Source organism: Plecotus auritus (genome assembly GCF_963455305.1).
Source record: "Plecotus auritus genome assembly, chromosome: 2".
Classification (NCBI taxonomy): Eukaryota; Metazoa; Chordata; class Mammalia; order Chiroptera; family Vespertilionidae; genus Plecotus; species Plecotus auritus.
The window spans coordinates 172642188-172664374 of record NC_137771.1 but is presented as its reverse complement, the minus strand read 5'-3'; the positions used below and the strand labels follow the sequence as shown (position 1 = coordinate 172664374).

General features: G+C 40.3%; 2 protein-coding genes across 18 annotated transcripts in view; one reads left to right on the top strand and one right to left on the bottom strand.

Annotated features, from left to right (window-relative positions):
* Positions 1-7966, top strand: part of LRCH3 (leucine rich repeats and calponin homology domain containing 3) — a 121584-nt gene extending 113618 nt beyond the window's left edge. For 9 of the 14 annotated variants that reach the window (XM_080656639.1, XM_080656642.1, XM_080656640.1 and 6 more), the window contains one exon: positions 2522-7966. In XM_080656639.1, coding sequence (XP_080512765.1) covers positions 2522-2722 — 201 coding nt within the window. In that variant the 3' untranslated portion in view covers positions 2723-7966. The remainder of the gene's footprint in view (positions 1-2521) is intronic. The other 5 variants (XM_080656633.1, XM_080656644.1, XM_080656645.1 and 2 more) reach the window with 1 other exon arrangement.
* An 813-nt stretch (positions 7967-8779) lies between these two features.
* DRC9 (dynein regulatory complex subunit 9) overlaps positions 8780-22187 on the bottom strand; it is a 54580-nt gene continuing 41172 nt past the window's right edge. For all 4 annotated transcript variants that reach the window (XM_080656653.1, XM_080656655.1, XM_080656654.1 and 1 more), the window contains 3 exons: positions 12168-12299; positions 11191-11292; positions 8780-9268 (listed from right to left, as the gene is read on the bottom strand). In XM_080656653.1, coding sequence (XP_080512779.1) covers positions 9134-9268; positions 11191-11292; positions 12168-12299 — 369 coding nt within the window. In that variant the 3' untranslated portion in view covers positions 8780-9133. The remainder of the gene's footprint in view (positions 9269-11190; positions 11293-12167; positions 12300-22187) is intronic.

Sequence of the window (22187 nt, the reverse complement as noted above, 5' to 3'; positions counted from 1 at the left end):
TATGAACAAATTCAAAAAATTTTTTTCATTTTTACATCATAGTTTCCTAAAGGCTCATCATCTCTTAGAACAAACCTTTTTTAAACATATTAATACGTTTTCTAAACAAATAGCATGCATTTTCTCCATATTAACAAGCAGGTTCTAATACTCAGATGTTCACGTTAACATTCAGTGCTTCCTTTTTGTCTACTGAATATGTTCCTACCTGGTCATCACATTACACAAGCATGCCCAGTACCTGCCCGCTTCCATACCATCATGTCCTGAACAAAAGAGTGTGGCATGGGTTGGCACAGGGAATGGCAACCAGAGAAAAGATATGAGTGATTAAAGAGAGTCACTGCATACATAGAGGAATGCGGAAACAGCAAGACATGTTAGTAGAATTAGCCTGTCAAGCCTGTTGAAAGTACTGTGTTTACCAGTGTTTAACGTCATGGGACCTGTATTCTGGGCTTTATGAAAAAACCATCATCTACTCAAATTTAAAGTGTACACACTGAAATTCTTTTAGAATGTACCTGCAATCGGCGAAATACAAAAACTGAGTGCCTTGAAGCATGCATTTAATTCAGCATTTGCCAAGCAGTGGTGAATAGTATTTATTGTGGGCCAGGTTGTCCCTATTCCTACCAGAACTGTGCTATTTGAAGTCAAGAGGTAGAAAGCAATATAATTTTAAAATACTGGGTGGTTAGAAAGGATTTCTTGACATATTGACATATCCTTCCTCTTCCCTACCAGAAGGGGGAAATGGACATTCCACATAGGCCACCTCTTCCTCTCCTCTGCCTTCCACTCTCTACCACCACCACCACCACCACCACCACCACTTTTAGATGGGTTCCTGTTACGCTGCAACTTCTGCTTTAAAAAAAATTAGTCATTTGCTTAGAACAAAGTGAAGGAAAATGAATAAATATACAAACTCATAGGTTCAAACTGGCATTCTCAGGTCCTTCTGCTAAGGAGGAAAGAGAAAGCCTATGCCTCCTCCTCTTCTGTTACCCCTGCTTCTGGGCGCTCTGAATTACTGCACATCCCCACTTATCTGTTTGACTTGTAAATAAAATCAGGAATGTAAAAATGATCATCTTTAAAATTGTATAATGTAAAATTTAATATTATAAATATTAATATCAGATTCTATGTATAAAGGCAAACAATTTCCCTTCTCAATATAATTTTTAAGTGTTTACAATGTAAGTTATGAATAAAATATTAAAGAATTGCCAAAACCGGTTTGGCTCAGTGGATAGAGCATCGGCCTGCGGACTGAAGGGTCCCAGGTTCGATTCCGGTCAGGGGCATGTAGCTTGGTTGCGGGCACATCCCCAGTGGGAGGGTGCAGGAGGCAGCTGATCGATGTTTCTCTCTCATCGATGTTTCTGACTATCACTCTTCCTTCCTCTCTGTAAAAAATCAATAAAATATATTTAAAAAAAAAAAAAAGAAGAAGAAGGTGACTATGCCCTAACCGGTTTGGCTCAGTGGATAGAGCGTCGGCCTGCGGACTGAAGGGTCCCGGGTTTGATTCCGGTCAAGGGCATGTACCTTGGTTGCGGGCACATCCCCAGTAGGAGGTGTGCAGGAGGCAGCTGATCGATGTTTCTCTCTCATCGATGTTTCTAGCTCTCTATCCCTCTCCCTTCCTCTCTGTAAAATATCAATAAAATATATTTAAAAAAAAAAAAAAAAGATTGGGCATGTGGGTATTCTTTTTATTACTCTGCTTTTATTAGATATGTTACATTTGAAAAACTAGTGGGTGATAAAAATTTCTGTGAGTTCAATATCTTGTGTACTAAAGTTATTATATGTTATGTGTTGAGTATTTTCTAGCTATCAAGTCCAATGATATATTTACTTATTTAATTTCTTCATCTATGAACTGAAAGGTTTGGGTAATCTCTGAGATCTTTGTGATGTAGCTTCATTTTGCACATATTAGTGAAGACTTGGTTAAGATGGTATTGCCTTGGTTTTAGAGGAACACCAAATCATCTAGTATACCTGACCAGCTAGTGAATTACTCTGATTATTAGGCTTTCCTCCTTTTTTGAACCTTCTCAGTTTACCTGGCTTTCTCTGAAAACTTCCCTCTCCTCAGCCCGCTCCAAGGTTTTGTCCATGTTTTCTGAGAAACCTATTCTTTTTTGTTATTGAGGAAGAAAGAGATCCGAGAAAGAGGTTCCCTCACGAAATCCTCACTGCTCTCAGGCCTCCCTCAGCCAGCAGCCAGTGCTGTTCATTGTATCCTGAATGTTCATACCAGTCACTATTCCAGCCAATTTTATTCTGCTATTTTGTAGTATAATCAAACTCGGCACACAGAGGTGTCTTTGTAGCTTTGTTTTTCAGCATTTTTTTTATTCATCTTAGTAAAAAATGTTACAAGATGTGTTCCAGTGAGTATGATTGAGATTGAGATGATCATATTGATTTCTATACTCAAATCTGTATTTCCGATCCACTGACTTTGTTTTTCTGTTTCCTTTCCTGCTCACACTTTGGACAGGACAATCTTTGTTCCCCTTCTGACATCCTTCAGCTAAACCTCAGCGTTAAAAGAACGGTTGAAACACTACTTTCTCTTGGGGCACATTCAGAAGAATCCAGTTTTGTCTCTCTGTCTATACAGCTTTTGGGTTTTGTGGCATTTTATTGTATTTTAATGTTAACTCTCTGTATGCTTTATTACTGGACCTTCCCCCTCTAGCTGAAAGATTGCATTCCAGTGGTTTTTCACCTCATTCCTGGGCTTGGTAAAGGAGGTTTGTTTCTCATTCAGAAATATTTACATATGTGCTTTTATTTTCCTGGCCATCGAAGAGCTAACCCCTAAAGTAGATAAATCCTTTCCTCATATGTCGAGATGAGCAGCCCATCACATTAGTCAGTAAGCATTTATGGAGACTAACAAAGAGCAAAAGACCAGTATTTTTTCTCCTGGTCATTCATCCATTCTGCTGGCCTGTGGCCTTGTTTCTGTTAAGTGCTGAAGTGTTTCTACTAATCCAATCTTGAGCCTGTCTTAGCATATGACTAAGAACTTTCATTCCAAATGACATAATAAAATTCCCATCTGGCTATTTTTCCATGCCTGAACACAACTTTTAAGTGTTGAAATTGTAAGTTGCCGAACTTCTTGAACAGATGCTCTTAAGGAAAATAGTTGTACTCTTTCTGGTTTATAGGGCATAATGCTCACTTAAATCTCTACATTGAACTATGCCCTGAAGTCTCCCTTTTGGCTGTCTGGGCAGCTGGAAGGCACTAGTTACTTAACCTTAATAATTTTAATTTGATCAATATGGTCAGTCCAAAATCATGTAGGTTCTCTAGATTGTTATTCTGAGCCCAGTGTATACATTTAAAACAGTACACAACAAGCAAATGATCTAGAGCTGACTTTGCAGGGGTAGGCAGCTGTCCAGATTTACTATGTGTTTATCTTTAATTGAGCTTCATATCTAGAATCCTATTAAGAATTTAAAATCAGAATTTATGTAATTCCCAGTACCATTTGAACCATCTTACTATGTGAACTTGTATTTTATAGGCTGTTGAAGAGATTATATCTGAACAGTTAGGTAAAGTATTAGGCAGCAGTCTCTGTTCTGTACCCAAGGCAATGAATGTAGTCGCTTTTAAAACATGCTGTTGTAGAAGTCAGCCTGGAGGTTTGATTGCTTTCAGTTTCTTCTATATTAAATGAGACAGTTACTTAAAACATTTAAAACTGTTTACTGTTGGTGCTGAAACATTGAACAGTGTGTTGGAAACTTTAGTTTTATATAGTAGTAGTGCCTTCCAGAGTTTGGGGGAAGGGAAGGGTCAGATGTTTCTGAGTCAGAGATCATTTAGTTCTGTGGAATCTTGTCCTTTTGAAAAACACCTGATAAAAAACACATTGTCTCATGTGTGTGGTTTGAAGGGCGTAATTGTGCATTCTTTTCGGAACACGTGGGTTCTCTAGGCCAGCTGGAAGGTAACTGTGCATCTGGGAAGCATAGCCTCTGAGGACATGTCTCAGTCACATGCCGCACAGGCTGCAGGGCACTCCTGAGAAGAGATCAGGGAATTGGCCTCAGAGAGAATAGGTCTCTCCCAAGAGCAAAACCCTGAAAATTCATTTTAAGTATAGATAACCTATACTTGCAGTTGTACTCAAAGTATTTACACAAAGTTGATCATTTAAAAGAGCAAAAGATTGCAGTTACCTTTTTTTAATCAGATAAGTATTTTTTAAAAGAAAGAAGCATATAAGGACCAATAACTGCTCAAAATAAATACTTATTATTTTTTTATTGCAACTGATTTTGTAAAACTTCCTAATATAGTAAGTGCTAATGAGAAGCTGAGAAAAGTTCAGTTATCTTCTTTAATTATAATTTCTTTTTAATGAAACCAGAATTCCACTTTCTGTCCGGTTTCTTCCCATAATCCCTGCCTGGTATGAAAGCCCTGATTTTCACAATCAGGACTATAATGCAGAGAGTAGACATCCCTCTCTAGTGCAGCCTGAGTGATGGCACCAAATAATCGTGCATTCCTAGAGTAATTTCCAAAGTGCTTTCTCCTACAGGCCTCTGAGCCATCTGTTATAACTTGTAATTTTCTCTCTTTTCACCTGCCTGGTTTTACTAATTTGCATTGCTCTTTTATTTATCAGAGGTAAAGATGTTGCTTTCACTCTATGGTATTCTGTTTATCCTCTGTTGTTTGTGTAAGTGTACGTAACTTGTCCATTTTCCATTTTGCAAAACAATCCTATGTACTTTTAGTTGTGTTAATAAAGTGATAGTGTCAGATATCATCTCTGTGTGCCTCATATTAACAGAGGTCATTTTCCCAGGTACTGACTTTTCACATCTCAGTTGATTATTTTAAGAGATGATTATTTTTTTTCTTTTCAGTTCTGTGATGTTCATCCTATTTTCTTTTGTGTTTGTTTTTATGTCACATTTTCCCATTTCAGGAGCAATTATGTTTGCCTCTCCACATTTTAGAAGAGAAAGGTTTGAGCCAGGTTGCAGTGACGGTCCAGGCTCTCCTGGCACTGGCCCCACCCAAGCAGCAGCAGCACCAGTTATCTGCTGTGTAAGGACTCCCAGCACTCCGGGTATTGCCTGGCCAAAACGGAACAGGACAACACCATCACGCTGCCAGCCGTCTGCTTAAACAGAGCTCTAACATGTTCTTAAAAGGGACTGTTTCCATGATTCCTAACAGGAATATTTCGCTTCATTTCTCCATTTTAGGGGAGGTTATATCCATTTCCATTGAATTTGTTTTTGAAGACCTGGTTGATTTTCACAAATGAAACGTAATCCTGTCATTACTGAGAACCAACACTGAAGCCTAACCTGGCAGTGCTTTCCTAGAGGAAGGATTTTCCCCGCATACCAGAGAGAGCTTCTCAGAGGCTAGTTAGCTCTCTTGAAGGCACAGACATGCTGTTACCTTTACCTGTTCCCAAGACCTCTAGAGCACTGTTTTTAAACGTGGTTGTTCAATAGAGTCTCCTGGAGCATTTGTTAAAATACAGGTCCTATTCAGTAGGGTCTAGTAAGGCCTGGGTATCTGCATTTTCAACGAACATTCCAGATATTTCATGTAATAGAGTCCACCGTTCCAAGCTAGATATTTGTATGATTGGGGGAAGTAATGACTCCACTGTGTTTTTCAGCCACATTTAAAATCAAAAGCTATGTGATGACTACTTGGACTTTTTGTCCAAGGCAAAACAAAAATATGTAGAAGGCCTAGATTTTGCATAGTAAAACAATGGAACGAAGTATTTAAGGCCAGTGTCCTAGGCCCTAGACTTTCAAATCCTCAGGCCAGTAACATGCGCTACTCAGCATTTGCTTTGACTTCCTTGAGCCCCCATCCCTCTTCAGCCCCCATGCTGCTCCCAGGATACCTGGGCCTGCCAACACCTTCCTGTCACAGCAATACACTTCCAGCTCCCCAACTAATGGAAGACCATGAAAACAGCAGAAGGAATAAGGGAAAAGCCAAGAGTCTTCTATTTCTTTCAGGTAACTGTCAGTTCCAGTGGCTGAATTAAAGTGCTTGTGGCATCTTAAAAACAGTTCGCTGCCTTTCCATCCAGCTCCACCACTAGTGCCTGTTCACCCAGTTGTGTGCAGTAGAAGGGCCCGAGGTCTCCTCAGCACAAAGCCAGGGGCCTTTATCTAAGCCTCTTGGGGGGAGTTTAACCCTCGGGGGTCTTTCTTCCTCTGTATTTTGAACCCTTTTTAGTTGTCGGTGATATGTTTTGGTCACTGTCTTTATAAACCAAGTAAATAGCATAAGTGAAGATACTAATTATCTAGTTTTTTTTCTGTTGTTGACTCTTCTGGGTTTCCTTTACCAATGCATGCATTTGAGTATAATGTTCTCACTCTTTTTATCATGTAAACGTAGCATCTAAAAGTAACTTTGGATAAAATAATGTTTAGTATCTGATAAATCAATGTTTTCTACTTATTGTCATAAGGAAACAAGTTCATCAGAACATTACCACTTGTCCTAGTTTAAAATTATATAACACAGAACATCTGCACTCAAAGCCCAATGCTTAGGGTCCTCACAGAACAAAAGTAAAATGTCTTTTAAGTGCTTAGAGCCAGACCCATTATATTAACAGTTCCAAACACACCCACCAATCATATGACTTGTTTAGAATTTAGTTATGTGTATTTTTAAACTATAGGTATTTTTCCTTCTGGTCAACATTAAACCTCAGTACTACTTCCAAATTATAGCGAGCCATTTGAATGAAACTCAGCAAAGGACGGGACTCTTTGTCACATATTATGCAAGGAATAAGCCCAGAAGACATACATAATGCAACATTCGGAACATTTGCAACTAATTTTCCCAGAGGAATAAATGGAAATTTCAATTTATTTCAAATTTTACACATAGCATGAAACCTGTTCATGTATTTTTATCAAATTTTACATTTGAATTGCTAGGAAAAAAAATTGTGCAGTTTTGGTTGATAATGAAAGGAAGATATCAAATGTATTGAATTTCTTTTCTGTGTCAAGATGAGAAAACAAATCATGATTTTTTTGTTGAAAATTATTTGTATTCAGTATTTTGTACCTTTGGGTTTGTTTTTGCTTTTATTTTTTAAGCTTTATTGAGATATAATTTATATGTCACAAAATTCTGTTGCTTTATAGTAATGTGCAATTTTTTAAGTTGTACCTTTGTTTTTTTAACTGAAAAATATGGTTTAACATTTAGCCTTGCCAGATACTAATGAAGATGACTTTGTAACAATTCCACCTAACGGTTTATTTATGAACTTCCTATTGAAGCAGCAACCTTCCCAGTGCTTAGTGTGAAGGAAGGAAAGGCTGTGTGCCCACCCACCTAGGCCCTGCCAACTACAGAGATTGTAAGTCAGCAGGTTTCTGGACTTTCAAACGCATACATGTTTGGCACTCCAAACCATTTTTCTCTGGAAACAACTCATAGGAGGAGGAGCCTTTGTATTTGACTAGAACAGAGGAGGAGGCTTACTAGTAGGTCACTTTTTTTTATAAAAATACAGTCTTACAGCCAATCAAGGAATCTGATTTCTCTTACTTGCCATAGCTCAGCAGTGACTAATGATGTGTGCCTGTGCTGATGAGTGTGATGAATTTTTAAAAACTAAGCACTTAAATGGTTATAGAAATGAAGGAAAACATGGATATTTTGAAGCTTTTTTTATATACATATTGCAGTGAGATGGTTTACAGCAGATTTTATTTCTGAAAATGTTGTAAACATGTAATTAGTAAAAGAATTTGTGAAATGTTGTCCTATATTTGTATGTCTGTAAATATGATGCGTAAGTTCTAACTATAAATATGTCAATATCATGTATGTTATTTTAAATTGCCTGTATGCCACCTTACACTTCCACATTAAAATAAAAACCAACACTTCAATAGCATGAGATAAAGCCTGATTGAAAATGTTCTTATCTAAAGCATGGTTTCCTTGGCAAAAATGAAAGCGTATCTACTTTCCCAAAGGAACGTCAGATCACGAGAAACTGGGTTCTCATAATAGGCCCTTGAGATCAAAATGTACTGTTTAAAGGAAGTATGGAAGTCAGTAGTGCTATGTATTTGGACTTAGATATAAGGCTTATTTATTAATACATGAAATATATGTGACTCTTTGAGACAATTTTTCTCTCAGAAACTACCGGTTGTGCCATCGGAAAAGCTTTAGCATCCCAAGACATTCTATTTTGATTAAGCAAAACACCAATGACCCAGCGGGCTCATTCTTTTTTAGGGGAAGAGGGAGGGTGACCAACAATCAGCTTTATGTTGCAGGCACAGGTTAGGTATTTTCATATGCTTTGTCTCTTAGTCTTAATACCCCTTAAGGTGAGAATTGCTGAGTAAGCAAAATAGGTATAGACCCTAGTGTTCCACTTATCAAAAATATCTCCAAACTAGTCTTCCAGGGAACCTGTGTCCCCCATCTTGACCTGGTTGGGTTTGCTAACATTTCTATCATTTCTGGGAAATGTGGATTATCCTTACCTATTTCCCAGAAAAGGAGCTGAAACTAAACTACCATCAACCCCTAATAAAAACACTAAAATGATGATAAATCTAAAAGGCAGGGAGGAACCAACCTTTAATAAAACTTCACTACATATGTATATTATGCTGGACACTTCATAAACATCATCTTGTAATTCCTATTGAACACTTCACTTTTGCTCATAGAGTGTTTTCACTATCGACCAATTGAATAAAATCAGAATCAGAGACGTATTACAGGAATTACTGAAGTTTTAATGCATTACTGTAACAGCCTATGAGTTTTTTCCTGGTAAAGAGCAAGAGGAATCTTCACAAGGCTCCTACAAATACTTCCCAGCAAAAATTTTTCAAAATATGAACAAGCCCTAAATCAATGCTGTAATCTTAATTCAAGGTTTGAAACTAATAGGCAAAGTGAAATAACCAGGCCGCACCTGGGAATGTCCAAATCAAAAACTACCTGTAGATGAGTTATCTGATGGTAATAGACGTTTCTTATTCCCTTTAAGTCCTTCCATCTCCAGAATGCCAGAGGAAAGACAGAAGATACTTGGTCATTATCTCTTGCTTCTCTGTCTGTCTTTGCCTCTACCTTTACCTTTTGAGTCCTTGCCATCATCTTTGTCCTTCCTAGGCATTCTGAAACCACCAATTTCATTCCGTACTATAATGCCTCGCCACCAAGCCTGGAGCTGGAAGAGAAAGGGGAGTGGGAACAATTTATAGTGCCTGACCAGCTGTGTTCTTCCTACATAAGGGTTGGGTTTTAATGAAGTAACTTGTATCTGAAGAATGGACTGAGAAATGGGTGTGCCACACATGCCCTCCCTACAGCAGTGCTCCCCAGTTGTGCAGGACCCAGAGCTTAAGCCATGGACTCTAAAGTTCTCAAGGAGTAAAAATAAGAACCTTTTTCTTACACTTAGAAACCTGACTCCCTTGTACTTCTGCTCTTTACAAACATACTTTTCCATCTAACAACCATTTGATCCAAGTTTAAAATGTGCAGATATGTCTCAGTGGATAGAGGGTCAGCCTGCAGACTGAAGGTCCCGGGTTCTATTCTGGTCAAGGGTACATGCCTGGGTTGCAGGCTTAATCCCCAGTGTGGGGCATGCAGGAGGCAGCCGATCAATGATTCTCTCCCATCATTGATGTTTCTCTCTCTCTCCCTCTCCCTTCCTCTCTAAAATCAATAAAAATATATTTTTAAAAATAAGTAAAATGTGCAAATAACCTAGATAATTTCAGTAGACTTCTGGTGCACTTCATATCTTTAATGATTGATTAAAGGATCAATACACATTTTTAAAAAGTAAGCCTTGCATATCTTAGTCATTAGAGATAACTGTTCTGGGCTACTTTAAAATCACACTCAGCCCTAAAGACTGAAAGCAAATCCACTAGCAAAAAAAAAAAAAAAGGTGGCCTTCTGCTAGTTCTTATATTTTTGCTCTCAGTCAAGGAATCCTGACTAGTGGATGACAAATAGAAAACACCATAGGAGCTCCATAAATATTAACTGTACATCTGACTCTCCTAATGGAAAGCTCAAGTTGGATTTGGTTACGGGGTCCTGAATGCACTTTAAAGCTTACTTTTTAAAAAATATATATTTTTATTGATTTCAGAGAGGAAGGGAGAGAGAGAGAAACATCAATGATGAGAGAGAATCATTGATTGTCTGCCTCCTGCACGCCCCCTACTGGGGATCAAGCCGCAACCTGGGTATGTGCCCTTGACTGGAACTGAACCTGGGACCCTTCATTCTGCAGGCCAACGCTCTGTCCACTCAGCCAAACCAGCTAGAGCTAAAGCTTGCTTTTTTAATCCACCCCTAATACATATCCCAAACTATAGCCTGCATATTATTCTATCTCGGCAGGTACTCCTCTTTCAGAAACAAGGACAATCCTCAAAACAAGTTTCAGTTCCGTTGATGTTATTTTTGCTTGATATTTCCTAGAATCTGACCTGCCAGTAAAAGCATCATGAATATACAGAAGTTCATATAAAACTAAAACTTTTTTTTTTGGTCTAAACTTATCCCCTCTACCTTTTTTTAAAATGGCTCTCATCAGAATCTGGCAGATAGCCTGGGCTAACATAAATAGGATTTTCAGAAGCAGTATGATATTAGAACTCTGTCAAGAGCTGTTTTGGTTAGCCCAGCTTGTATGGCTCAGTTAGCTGAGCTTCATCCCATGCACGAAGAGGCCACCAGTTCAATTCATGATCTGGGTTTTGGGCTTGATCCCCAGTAGGGAGTGTACAGGAGGCAGCCGATTGATGTTTCTATCTCTCCCTCTCCTTTTCTCTAAAAATCAATAAAAACATTTTTTTAAATCTGTTTTGGTTAGAAATAGTATCCTTAAATTTGACCTGTGGGCACAAATTCTAGGTTTTGCTTCCACTGCTAAGCCACCTCCTTTTCCCTGGATTAAAGTTGGAGGAATGTCTTTTTCTGTTAACTGTCTCGCTGCTCCACCGGCCATGTTTCCTCACAGATCTCCTGTTCTGAGTTTGATAATAAATGAGAGGTACTTTGCATTCCTCAGTGTTAAGCCAGATATAGAATTGAAAGGATCCCACGAAGACAATTACAACTTTCTACCTTTATGATGCTCTTTAATTCCAAGAGAGACTGCTCTACTTGCTTCTTGTTCTTCTCCTTTTCTATACGATCTTCAATGATGACCTGTTCATACTCCCTTATCTGCAAAAGTAAACATTAATTGTTACAGGACTCTTGGCTAAGCTGTGGCCCAGCCAGCCCTGGATTTTAATAAAATTTAAAATAAAGCATGCCAAATCTAAAGATAAACCAAAGGAAAAAATACTTACTGGATTCCTATATTATAAATATTCACATATTAGCTTTATAATTGTTCCCAATTGTTTTTCAGTTTGAATAACTCAAATTTGCCTTAAAATATTTCATAAAAATGAAATACTAACAGATGTGATTAATGACCTCAAATTAATGTCGTTTTTTTAAGAGCTGTGATAGAATGAACACATGAAGCCATGATTAGAAGCATTTTGGAAATCATAATTTACTGTCTTCAGAGACCATAAAGTAGAAATCTCAAGAGGTTGTTGTGAGGGTCAAATTACGTTATACTAGAGTATGTGCAATACTAGTAAGGTGCCTGGGACAGAGTAAGCACTAAGTGTTAGCTACTGCTCTTGTTGCCCCCACCATCAATGTTTTTGCATTGTCATCGCTATCATCTTGATCATTGAAAAAGAATCCCATGGCCCAGCCAGTGTGGCTCAGTGGTTGAGTCTCAACCTATGAACCAGGAGCTCATAGCTCGATTTCCAGACAGGGCACATGCCCGGGTTGCGGGCTTGATACCCATGGGGAGGCAGGCAGGAAGCTGCCAATCAATGACTCGCTCTCATCATTGATGTTTCTATCTCCCTCTCCCTTCCTCTCTGAAATCAATAAAAATATATTTAAGAAAAAGAAAAAGATGGTTTATATCTTCACTTTGTGACCAAAAATAGCATTACCCCAGCTACTGTAACTTAGCTCCACCCACTCCTCAGTGCTCAGCCTTAACTATTGAAACTCTGCTTCCTTACCATCCTTGCAAGGTCTTGAAGGTGTGTTAAGTCACCGGCCTTAGCAGATTTGAGAGCATTCAGTTCATTCTGTTTCATTTCTGTGTCCTTATCATATTTCTCCATCCAGAACTCTAGCTTCTCCTCAAGTTTCTATTGGGAAAGAATATTAAATCATGGCTTCTACCAGACACAAAGCACTTATGTAAAGTTCAAGAACAAGCAAAACTTTTCCATAGTGATAGAAGTCAGAATTGTGGCTGTTTCTGGGGGAGGGTTGGTTTATTGATGCAATGGGACATGAGGAAGACTTCTGGTATGCTGTAAATGTTTTCTTTTTGATTGTTGTTGTTAATCCTCACCCAAGGATATTTTCTATTGATTTTTTAGAGAGAGTGGAAGGGAGGGGGAGAGACAGAGAGAAACGTTGATGTGAGAGACAAATTGATTGGTTGCCTCCCACATGCACCCTGACCGACTTTGGGGCCTGGGATCGAGCCTGAGACTGAGGGATGTGCCCTTGACTAGAATTGAAGGTGGGACCCTTCAGTCCTCAAGCCGATGATCTAGGCCAGGGGTGGGCGAACTTTTTGACTCAAGGGCCACAATGGGTTCTTAAACTGGACCAGAGGGCCGGAACAAAAGCATGGATGGAGTGTTTGTGGGAACTAATATAAATTCAAAGTAAACATCATTACATAAAAGGGTATGGTCTTTTTTTTTTATTATTTGAATAGTTTTATTCATTTCGAACATTTTAACAAGAAGAATGTAAACACTAATTATTATAATTTGAAACTTCAAAAAATGGAGGAATCATAGCACAATAACATACCTTATATTGAAGATGGCAAAGGCAAAATAAAATTGCCTAACAAAGGAAAGGTACAAAAGCCTTTCAAATTAAACTTAAATATAATAAAATAATTTAAAACTAAAACAAATAGAAAAGAACAAAATGTGTAAACAGTAAATTAAACATTTTCTTTAGTGCAACTTCCAAATTATGCCCGGGATGTAGATGTAGATGGCAATGTAGACTGGGTTGAAAGGTTTTTGGTCTTTAAAACATCAACTTCAGTGGGAACAGTGTTGTTGGTCTCCTTTTTAGCTAATGCTCTGATACTGTGCTCTCCAGGGGCGTGTCTCCCTACATCACCATGATAACGTGTCTACGCATTCCCAGGGTGATGTCGGGGGACGCGTCTGCAGACATTACAAGGAGCCTCTGGAAGATTGAGAGGTTGTTCCTTCTACTGAATGGGCGGATATAAATCCGCCCACTCAGAAGAAGGCGCTGCGGCCGTGTTTCCCGACGTTGCCATGTTAACACTGCTGCTGGTGAAGGAGCGGAGGGGAGAGCAAGAGAACCCTCTGCTCTTTCGGCTCCGCGGGCCGGATAGAACAGCTGAACGGGCCGGATCCGGCCCGCGGGCCATAGTTTGCCCACGGCTGATCTAGGCCCAGGCTTCCTCAAACTGCGGCCCGCCGAGGACATTTATCCAGCCCGCCGGGTGCCGCTGCCTGTCCCGCTTAGCAGCCGACTCATCCCGGGCCCGCAGTGCGCATAGGAATTTGTTAATAGTTTTTTTTTAAAACTATAGTCCGGCCCTCCAACTGTCTGAGGGACAGTGAACTGGCCCCCTGTTTAAAAAGTTTGAGGACCCCTGGGTCACTAGCCACTGAGCCAAACTGGCCAGGGCTGTAAATGTTTAGTGTTTCTCTATCTGAGTGCTGGTTACAGGAGCAAATATATGTACATATTCATCAAACTACTTACTATTTATGTTATTTGTGTATTAATGTTATTTATGTTAATACTGACTTTAAAAATAAGGAAGAGGGCCTTTTCAGTATCTGGATAAGAGAACTTGCAATGAAAAGGAAAGGAATAAAGGGTCGGTAGAAAATTCTGAAGGGTAAGGAATGTCATCAGACATTTCTTTGATTGATAACACTAAATACCAGTTGAGAAGGGTGCAATGTCTTCAAAATTCTAAAACATAATAATGTGAATCTAACATTCTATACCTAGCCAACCTAGCATTTGAATATAAGGGAAAGAATATACCTAATCTTTCTGAAAGAGTTACTCAAGAATGTTCTATAGCAAAATAAAATGAGAGATGTACCAGAAATGGGAGAGAAGCCAGTACAATATATATATTTAAAAGCCTTTTAATAATAGGTGAGAATATGGAATTAAAATCTTCAATTGGGCCCTAACCGGTTTGGCTCAGTGGATAGAGCGTCGGCCTGAAGGGTCCCAGGTTCGATTCCAGTCAAGGGCATGTACCCCAGTAGGGGGTATGCGGAAGGCGGCTGATTGATGTTTCGAACTCTCTATGCCTCTCCCTTCCTCTCTGTAAAAAAAATCAATAAAATATATTTTTTAAAAACTTCAATTGGGCACAGACTCTGAAGGCACATTGCCTAGGTTCAACTCCCAATTGTGGCACTCAAATAAGTCTCCTTAAATTCCCTAAACTTCAGTTCCCTCATCTATAAAATGGAAGTATATAATGAATGGTTTCAGTATGGGATGTAGGAGAGGAAGAGAAGAAGTAAGTGAAAGCTTTGCCCTAATAAAAGCAAGAAATAGCCTGGCTGTTTGTGGTTCAATGGTTGAGCATCAACCTACGAACCAGGAGGTCATGGCTCAATTTCCAGTCAGGGCACATGCCCAGGTTATGGACTCGACCCCCAGTAGGGGGCGTGTAGTAGGCAGCCAGCCAATGATTCTCTCTCATCATTGATTTTTCTATCCCTCTCTCCCTCTCCCTTCTTCTCTCTGAAATCAATTTTTTTTTTAATTGCAAGAAATATAGATATTGATTAACTCTAGCCTTAGAGAAAGAATCAAGTACACATATATATGTTAAAAATATAAGGGTTACCACTGCAAGAACAGACTGTATAACTTCCAAACTTCTACAGTGTGTACCTCAAGAATGAGACATCAAGTGAAACATAGATATGGAATTTTTTAGAAAACATGACTCACATCAATCATTCTAAGTTAGAGAGAAATGTCAGTTTGGCTAAAGCTGGCTAAAATGTAATAAAATCATTTGGTATTTATCATACTTCTGTTTACATTAATTTCTATAGCAAATTGTATTGTTTTTCCTCTTATATAGTTATATTAAAATCTTAATTGAAAATAAATTTTTAAAAAATCCAGCTATGCCTGGTCAGTGTGGCTCAGTGGTTGAGCATTGAACTATGATCCGGGAGGTCCCAGTTCAATTTCCAGTCAGGGCACATGCCCGGTTGCGGGCTCGATCCCCAGTGTGGGGCGTGCAAGAGGCAGCCTGTCAATGACTCTCTCTCATTATTGATATTTCTCTCTCTCTCTCTCCCTCTCCCTTCCTCTCTGAAATCAATAAAAATATATTTAAAAAATAAAATAAAAATCCAACTATGTGCTGTTTATAAAAACCACAGCTAAAACAATATAATCAAAGCAAAAATAAAGCAGGTTTAGCCCTTGCCAAGGTGGCTCGGTTGTGCAGCAAAAGGTTGTGGGTTCGATCCCCAGTCAGGGCACATATAAGAATCAACCAATGAGCCAAAACCGGTTTGGCTCAGTGGAAGAGCGTCAGCCTGCGGACTGAAAGGTCCCAGGTTCGATTCCGGTCAAGGGCATGTAACTTGGTTGCGGGCACATCCCCAGTAGGAGGTGTGCAGGAGGCAGCTGATCGATGTTTCTCTCTCATCGATGTTTCTGACTATCACTCTTCCTTCCTCTCTGTAAAAAATCAATAAAATATATTAAAAAAAAAAAGAATCAACCAATGAATGCATAAATAAGTGGAACAACGAATTGATGTTTCTGTCTCTCCTATCCTCCATCCCTCCTGCTCTCATTAATAAATTAAAAAAACACTGACAGGAAAATAATAGAATTGCTCAATAAAACCAAAGGATGTTTTTTGTGAAGACCAATAAAATGGTCAAACCTTTGACTCTTAGCAAAAAAAAAGGTTGGGGGGGGGGGGGAGAAGAAGACATTAAAAAAAAACAACAAGGATAAAAAAGATAACTACAGAAATAAAGGAACATTTTATTTTATTTTTATGTTTGTTATTTTGTTTTGTTTTTAATCCTCACCCGAGGATATTTTTCCATTGATTTTAGAGAGAGTGGAAGAGAGAGAGAAAGACAAAGAGAAATATTAGTGTGAGAGAAACACACCGATTGGTTGCCTTCTGCACACGCCCTGACCAGGGCCCAGGCTGGGGAGGAGCCTGCAACTGAGGTACATGCCCTTGACTGGAATTGAACCCAGGACCCTTCAGTCCACAGGCTGACGCTCTATCCACTGAGTCAAACTGGCTAGGGCTAAAGGAACATTTTAAATTGAAGAGACTATAGTGCACAGCTTTATCCTAATAAATTTGAAACGAATGTTTAGATAAAAATGGATTGTTTTCTAGGAAGATACTTACTAAAAATGACTCAGAAAGAGACTTTTTAAAGGGAAGGCATCAATAATTATTAACTGATTGTAAAGGTAGCCAAATATCTCCCCTATAAAATGACATCCAGTGCTTGCTTCGGCAGCACATATACTAAAATTGGAACAATACAGAGAAGATTAGCATGGGCCCTGCTCAAGAATGACATGCAAATTCGTGAAGCAGTTCCATTTTTTTAAAAATAAAATGATATCCAGACAAGATTGTTTATGACTGAATTTTACCAAAGTTTCAAGGAACAGATAATCTATTTTGTTCTATTTATATTTTTAGGTTTCAGAGTATAAGAAGATAGAAAGCTCTCCAACTCAAGCTGCCAAGCTAGCATAACTGAGAGCAATACAATGAAGAAACACCTAAAACCAAATCTATAGGCTAATTTTGTTTGTGGAATATATACATACAAAATAAATCAATTATAAGGTTTAGCCCAAGAATATAAAGATGCTTCAACTCAGTAAATCTGTTAGTATATTTTAATTTATCAACATATTGAAAGAAAAAATAATATGTCAATGGATAAAAAAAAATCCATCTCATAAAGTTGAATATTGTACTCATTCTGGAAATCTGTTCCCTTCTGAGGTACAGTTATCTGAGTTATCTGTTCTCCCCAGAACTTGCTGAGAGTTGACCCTAGTTGTGGATCCATGGGCAATAGAAGTGATTGTGCTAGGTCTTGAGAGGAAGTATCCTTTTTCAAGGCATCTGCCTCAGATTAAGTTATTATCACAGGATTTTCACGGAAGAGACAACTCGTCTCAGACACAGGGGTGTGCAGTCTAATTCCACTGGCAAGGCAGTGACTTAGGGGCTCAAGATTGTCAGTTATATCGGAGTCCAACCAGATATTCCCATTCCAAGTTTCCGGGTCCCATTCTTTCCCAATGAATGCCCTCACTTGTGCATGAGAAACATGACATGACTATCTACTCATGTGACTGAAATACTGTTAAAACCAGTAATAGAAAAATGGTGTCCCAGTATCACTACTATTAGTCAACATTACACTTGACATTCTATCTATAAAAGAAACCACAAGCCCTAGCTGGCTTGGCTCAGTGGATAGAGCGTCAGCCTGCGGACTGAAGGGTCCCAGGTTCGATTCCGGCCAAGGGCACATGCCTGGGTTGCGGGCTTGATCCCCAGTGGGGGGCGTGCAGGAGGCAGCCAATCAATGATTCTCTCTCATCATTGATGTTTCTCTCTCTCTCTCTTTCTCCCTTTCTCTCTGAAATCAATAAAGAATATATTTAAAAAAAAAAAAAACACAAAATGGAGATAGATGTAAATAATGAAAAGGAAAATATAAAACTGTTACTATTTGCAGTCAATAACATTTTCTACCTAGAAAACGCAAACAAATAAACTGAAAACCATTAAAATGAATATGAGAGGACATAAGGAATCTAAAAGCAATATACAAAAATAGTCTTCCCATACACCACGCACTTAGAAACATGTCCAAGAATGTTTAGCATTGTTTTAACAGAAAAAGTCAGAAACTGACAGCTTGTGTATGGGATATTATACAGCAGTTGTACTGACAAGGAAAACATTAAAGACAAGGTAAATAAATAAATAAATAAATAAATAAATAAATAGGGTCTACAACAATATACTTAGTATGATCCCATTTACTTTAAAAACATAAATACTAAAAACATGTAAGTAGGCACACATAAAAGTATGTATATTAAAAGAAAAAGATGTGGAAGAAATGTTTTTTAAGAAGGGGAGTGATTCAGAGAGCATTCACCTTTAAAAATCTATATATTTCTGTCCTAATTGGTTTGCGCAGTGGTTAGAGTATTGGCCTGTGGACTGACAGTTGGCAGATTTGATTCCAGTCAAGGGCATCTACCTCAGTTGCAGGCTTGATCCCCGGCCCTGGTCAGGGCCCTTCCTGCAGGAGGCAACCAATAGATGTGTTTCTCTCATATCGATATCTCTCTCTCTCTCTCTCTCCTCCCTGCCCCCACCCACATCCTCCCTTCCACTCTCTCTAAAAATCAATGGAGCCCTAACCTGTTTGGCTCAGTGGATAGAGCGTCGGCCTGCGGACTGAAAGGTCCCAGGTTCGATTCCGGTCAAGGGCATGTACCTTGGTTGCGGGCACATCCCCAGTAGGAGGTGTGCAGGAGGCAGCTGATCAATGTTTCTCTCTCATCGATGTTTCTAACTCTCTATCCCTCTCCCTTCCTCTCTGTAAAAAAGCAATAAAATATATTTTTAAAAAAATCAATGGAAAAAAGATCCTCAGGTGAGGATTAACAATATATATATATATATTTCTGTATTGTTTCAAATGTTTCATTAACAAGTATTTATGTACTGCTTGTGTTATTGGGCTGAAGATCCGGGAAACACTGACTTCATCCAACCATCGTTCACTTAATCTACTAGCTCACCTGATTGTTATGCCTGCTGTGTCTAACACTTGAAATAGGTAAAACGATACTTAATTCTTAAATTGCAGGTTACAGGACCCTGATTCTAATAACCTACCAGATATTTTTTTCAGTAAAGATCAGTGATATAGTATCTAGTAATTCTTTAACTACAAATTTGGAATTCTTTACTGAAAATCCATTAGCGTTCTCAAAATCAGGCTGTATCATGGAAATTGTTTCCTTATTCATCCAACAGATATTCAGCTTGTTGTTAGAATTAGAAATACTAATTAAAGCCCTATGATTTACACAAGAAGAAATAAAATGAGTAAGTAAATATATGGAAAAATGGTCAAGTCTATCAGTAAGAAAAAAAATACAAAATAAAACAGCTCATTAAGTTAGCAGACTTTTAATAATATCTAAAATGGCTAGTGCTGTTGAGGATACTTGATATTAGTGCCTGGATATACTACTGATGGCAGTGTAAATTAGAAAGTATTAGCAATATTATCAAGTCACAAAGTCACAAAATACCAGTCTCTCTGACATCATAATCTCATGCTTGAGCTTTACTTTGGGTAAATAATTGCAATGAAGAAAAACAGTTATTTGGACAAAGCTTTCATTACTACTGCATTATTTATAACTAGAGGCCCGGTGCATGAAATTTGTGCATGGGGGGGAGGTCTCCTCAGCCCAGCCTGCACCCTCTCCAATCTGGGACCCCTCGGGGGATGTCCAACTGCCGGTTTAGGCCCAATCCCGGGGATCGGGTCTAAACCAGCAGTCAGACATCCTCTCACATTCCGAGACCACTGGCTCCTAATCGCTCATCTGCCTGCCTACCTGGTCGCCCCTAACTGCCCCCCATCTGCTGGCCTGATCACCCCTCATTGCCTCTGCGTGCCAACCTGATCGCCCCTAAGTGCCCCCCCACCGGCCTGGTCACCCCTTAATGTCCCCCTGCTGGCCTGGTTGCCCCCAACTGCCCCCCCCACTGGCCTAGTCGTCCCTCACTACCACCCCTGCCAGCCTATCACTCCCAACTGCCCCCCCCGCAGGCCTAGTCACCCCAACTGCACCCCCCCACCAACCTGGTCACCCCTAACTGCTCCCTGCCAGCCTGGTCACCTCTTACTGTTCCCCCGCCAGCCTGGTCGCTGCCAACTGCCCCCCTCTACCGGCCTGGTCTCCCCCAACTTCCCCCCCTACTGGTCTGGTCGCCCCCAACTTCCCCCCCTGCCGGCCTGGTCGCCCCACACAGCCTGCTGTTCAGTCGTTTGGTCATCCCTCACTAACCCCCCTGCTGGCCTGGTTGCCCCACACAGCCTGCTTGTTCAGTCGTTTGGTCATCCCTCACTAACCCCCCTGCCGGCCTGGTTGTAGGCAGCCATTTGTGAGGGCATGAGGGTTAATTTGCATATTACCGCTTTATTATCCTATCTAATAAAAGAGAAACATGCAAATTGACCGTACCTCCACTATGCCCACAAGCCATGCCCTCCAGCCAATCAGGAGCAAGTATGCAAATTATGTAAACAAATATGGCGGTGGCCACAGAGCTGGAGAGAGCAGGAGGCTTGGGTTGCCCCCAGTGATGGAGGAAGCCAAGCTTTCTGCCACCCCTGACCAGCCCTGGCCTTCACTCAAGGCTACAAAGTTTCAATTATAGAAGATAAATAAATCCCAGATACCAGGGCCTCTGCTTGGGTCGCTGGGGGGTGTGGCTGGTACTGCAAACCACCACAGGCCCCTCGCCCAGGCCGCCCCATGCCCCAAGGGAACCCCCACCCTGATCTGGTACACCCTTCAGGGCAAAACAGCTGGCCTCCACCCGTGCTCTAGGCCTCTATCCTATCTAATAAAAGAGTAATATGCAGATTGACCATCACTCCAACATGCAAGATGGCTGCCCCGATGTGGTCAAAGATCCTGCCTCCATGTGGTCAAAGATGGCTGCCCCCATGTGGACACAAGATGGCTGCCACAAGATGGCCAGCAGGGGAGGGCAGTTGGGAGGGACCAGGCCTGCAAGGGAGGGCAGTTGTGGGCGACCAGGCCAGCAGGGGAGGGCAGTTGGGAGGGACCAGGCCTGCAAGGGAGGGCAGTTGTGGGCGATCAGGCCAGCAGGGGAGGGCAGTTGGGAGGGACCAGGCCTGCAAGGGAGGGCAGTTGAGGGCGATCAAGCCTGCATGGGAGGGCAATTAGGGGTGACCAGGCCTGCAGAGGAGGGAAGTTGAGGGCAACCGGGCCTGCAGGGAAGGGCAGTTGGGGGGGACCCAGGCCTGCAGGGGAGAGCAGTTTGGGGGGACCAGGCCTGTAGGGGAGGGCAGTTGGGGGTGACCAGGCTGGCAGGGGAGCAGTTAGGCATCAATCAGGCTGGCAGGGGAGTGGTTAGGGGGTGATCAGGCTGGCAGGCAGAAGCGGTTAGGGGCAATCAGGAAGGCAGGCAGGCGAGCAGTTGGGAGCCCGCAGTCCTGGATTGTGAGAGGGATGTCCGACTGCCCGTTTAGGCCCGATCCTAAACGGGCCTGCAGGCCTACTGGGATCAGGCCTAAACGGGCAGTCGGACATCCCTCGAGGGGTCCCAGATTGGAGAGGGTGAAGGCTGGGCTGAGGGACACATACCCCCATGCACGAATTTCATGCACCAGGCCTCTAGTATAGGATAACAAAACTTTAGAAATAACCTAAATATCTAAAATAAAGGGTAACAAGTAAACTATGGCATAACCATTCAATGGAAAATTATAAAACTTTTTAAATTATTTTATGAAGAGACTGGTAACATGAAAAAATGGGTTAAACAATTAGCAATTTAAAAAAATCTTCCCTCGACCAAGAATGTTATTTTTATAACTTTAAAAAGTCATATTTTAAAATTATGACAATGAAACAATATAGGAATGAGAAAAGCTTCTCATGTATTCAAATTATAGCTTTATAAAATATTTATTCAGATGAATAACTGTATTTTGTTTCGATGTATGTGAAATACATGTTTAAAAATATTTTTTAATATATTTTTTATTGATTTCAGAGAGGAAGGGAGAGGGAGAGAGAGAAAGATAGAAACATCAATGATGAGAGAGAATCATTGGTCAGCTGCCTCTTGCACACCTCCTACTGGGGATCCAGCCAGCAACCTGGGCATGTGTCCTGAC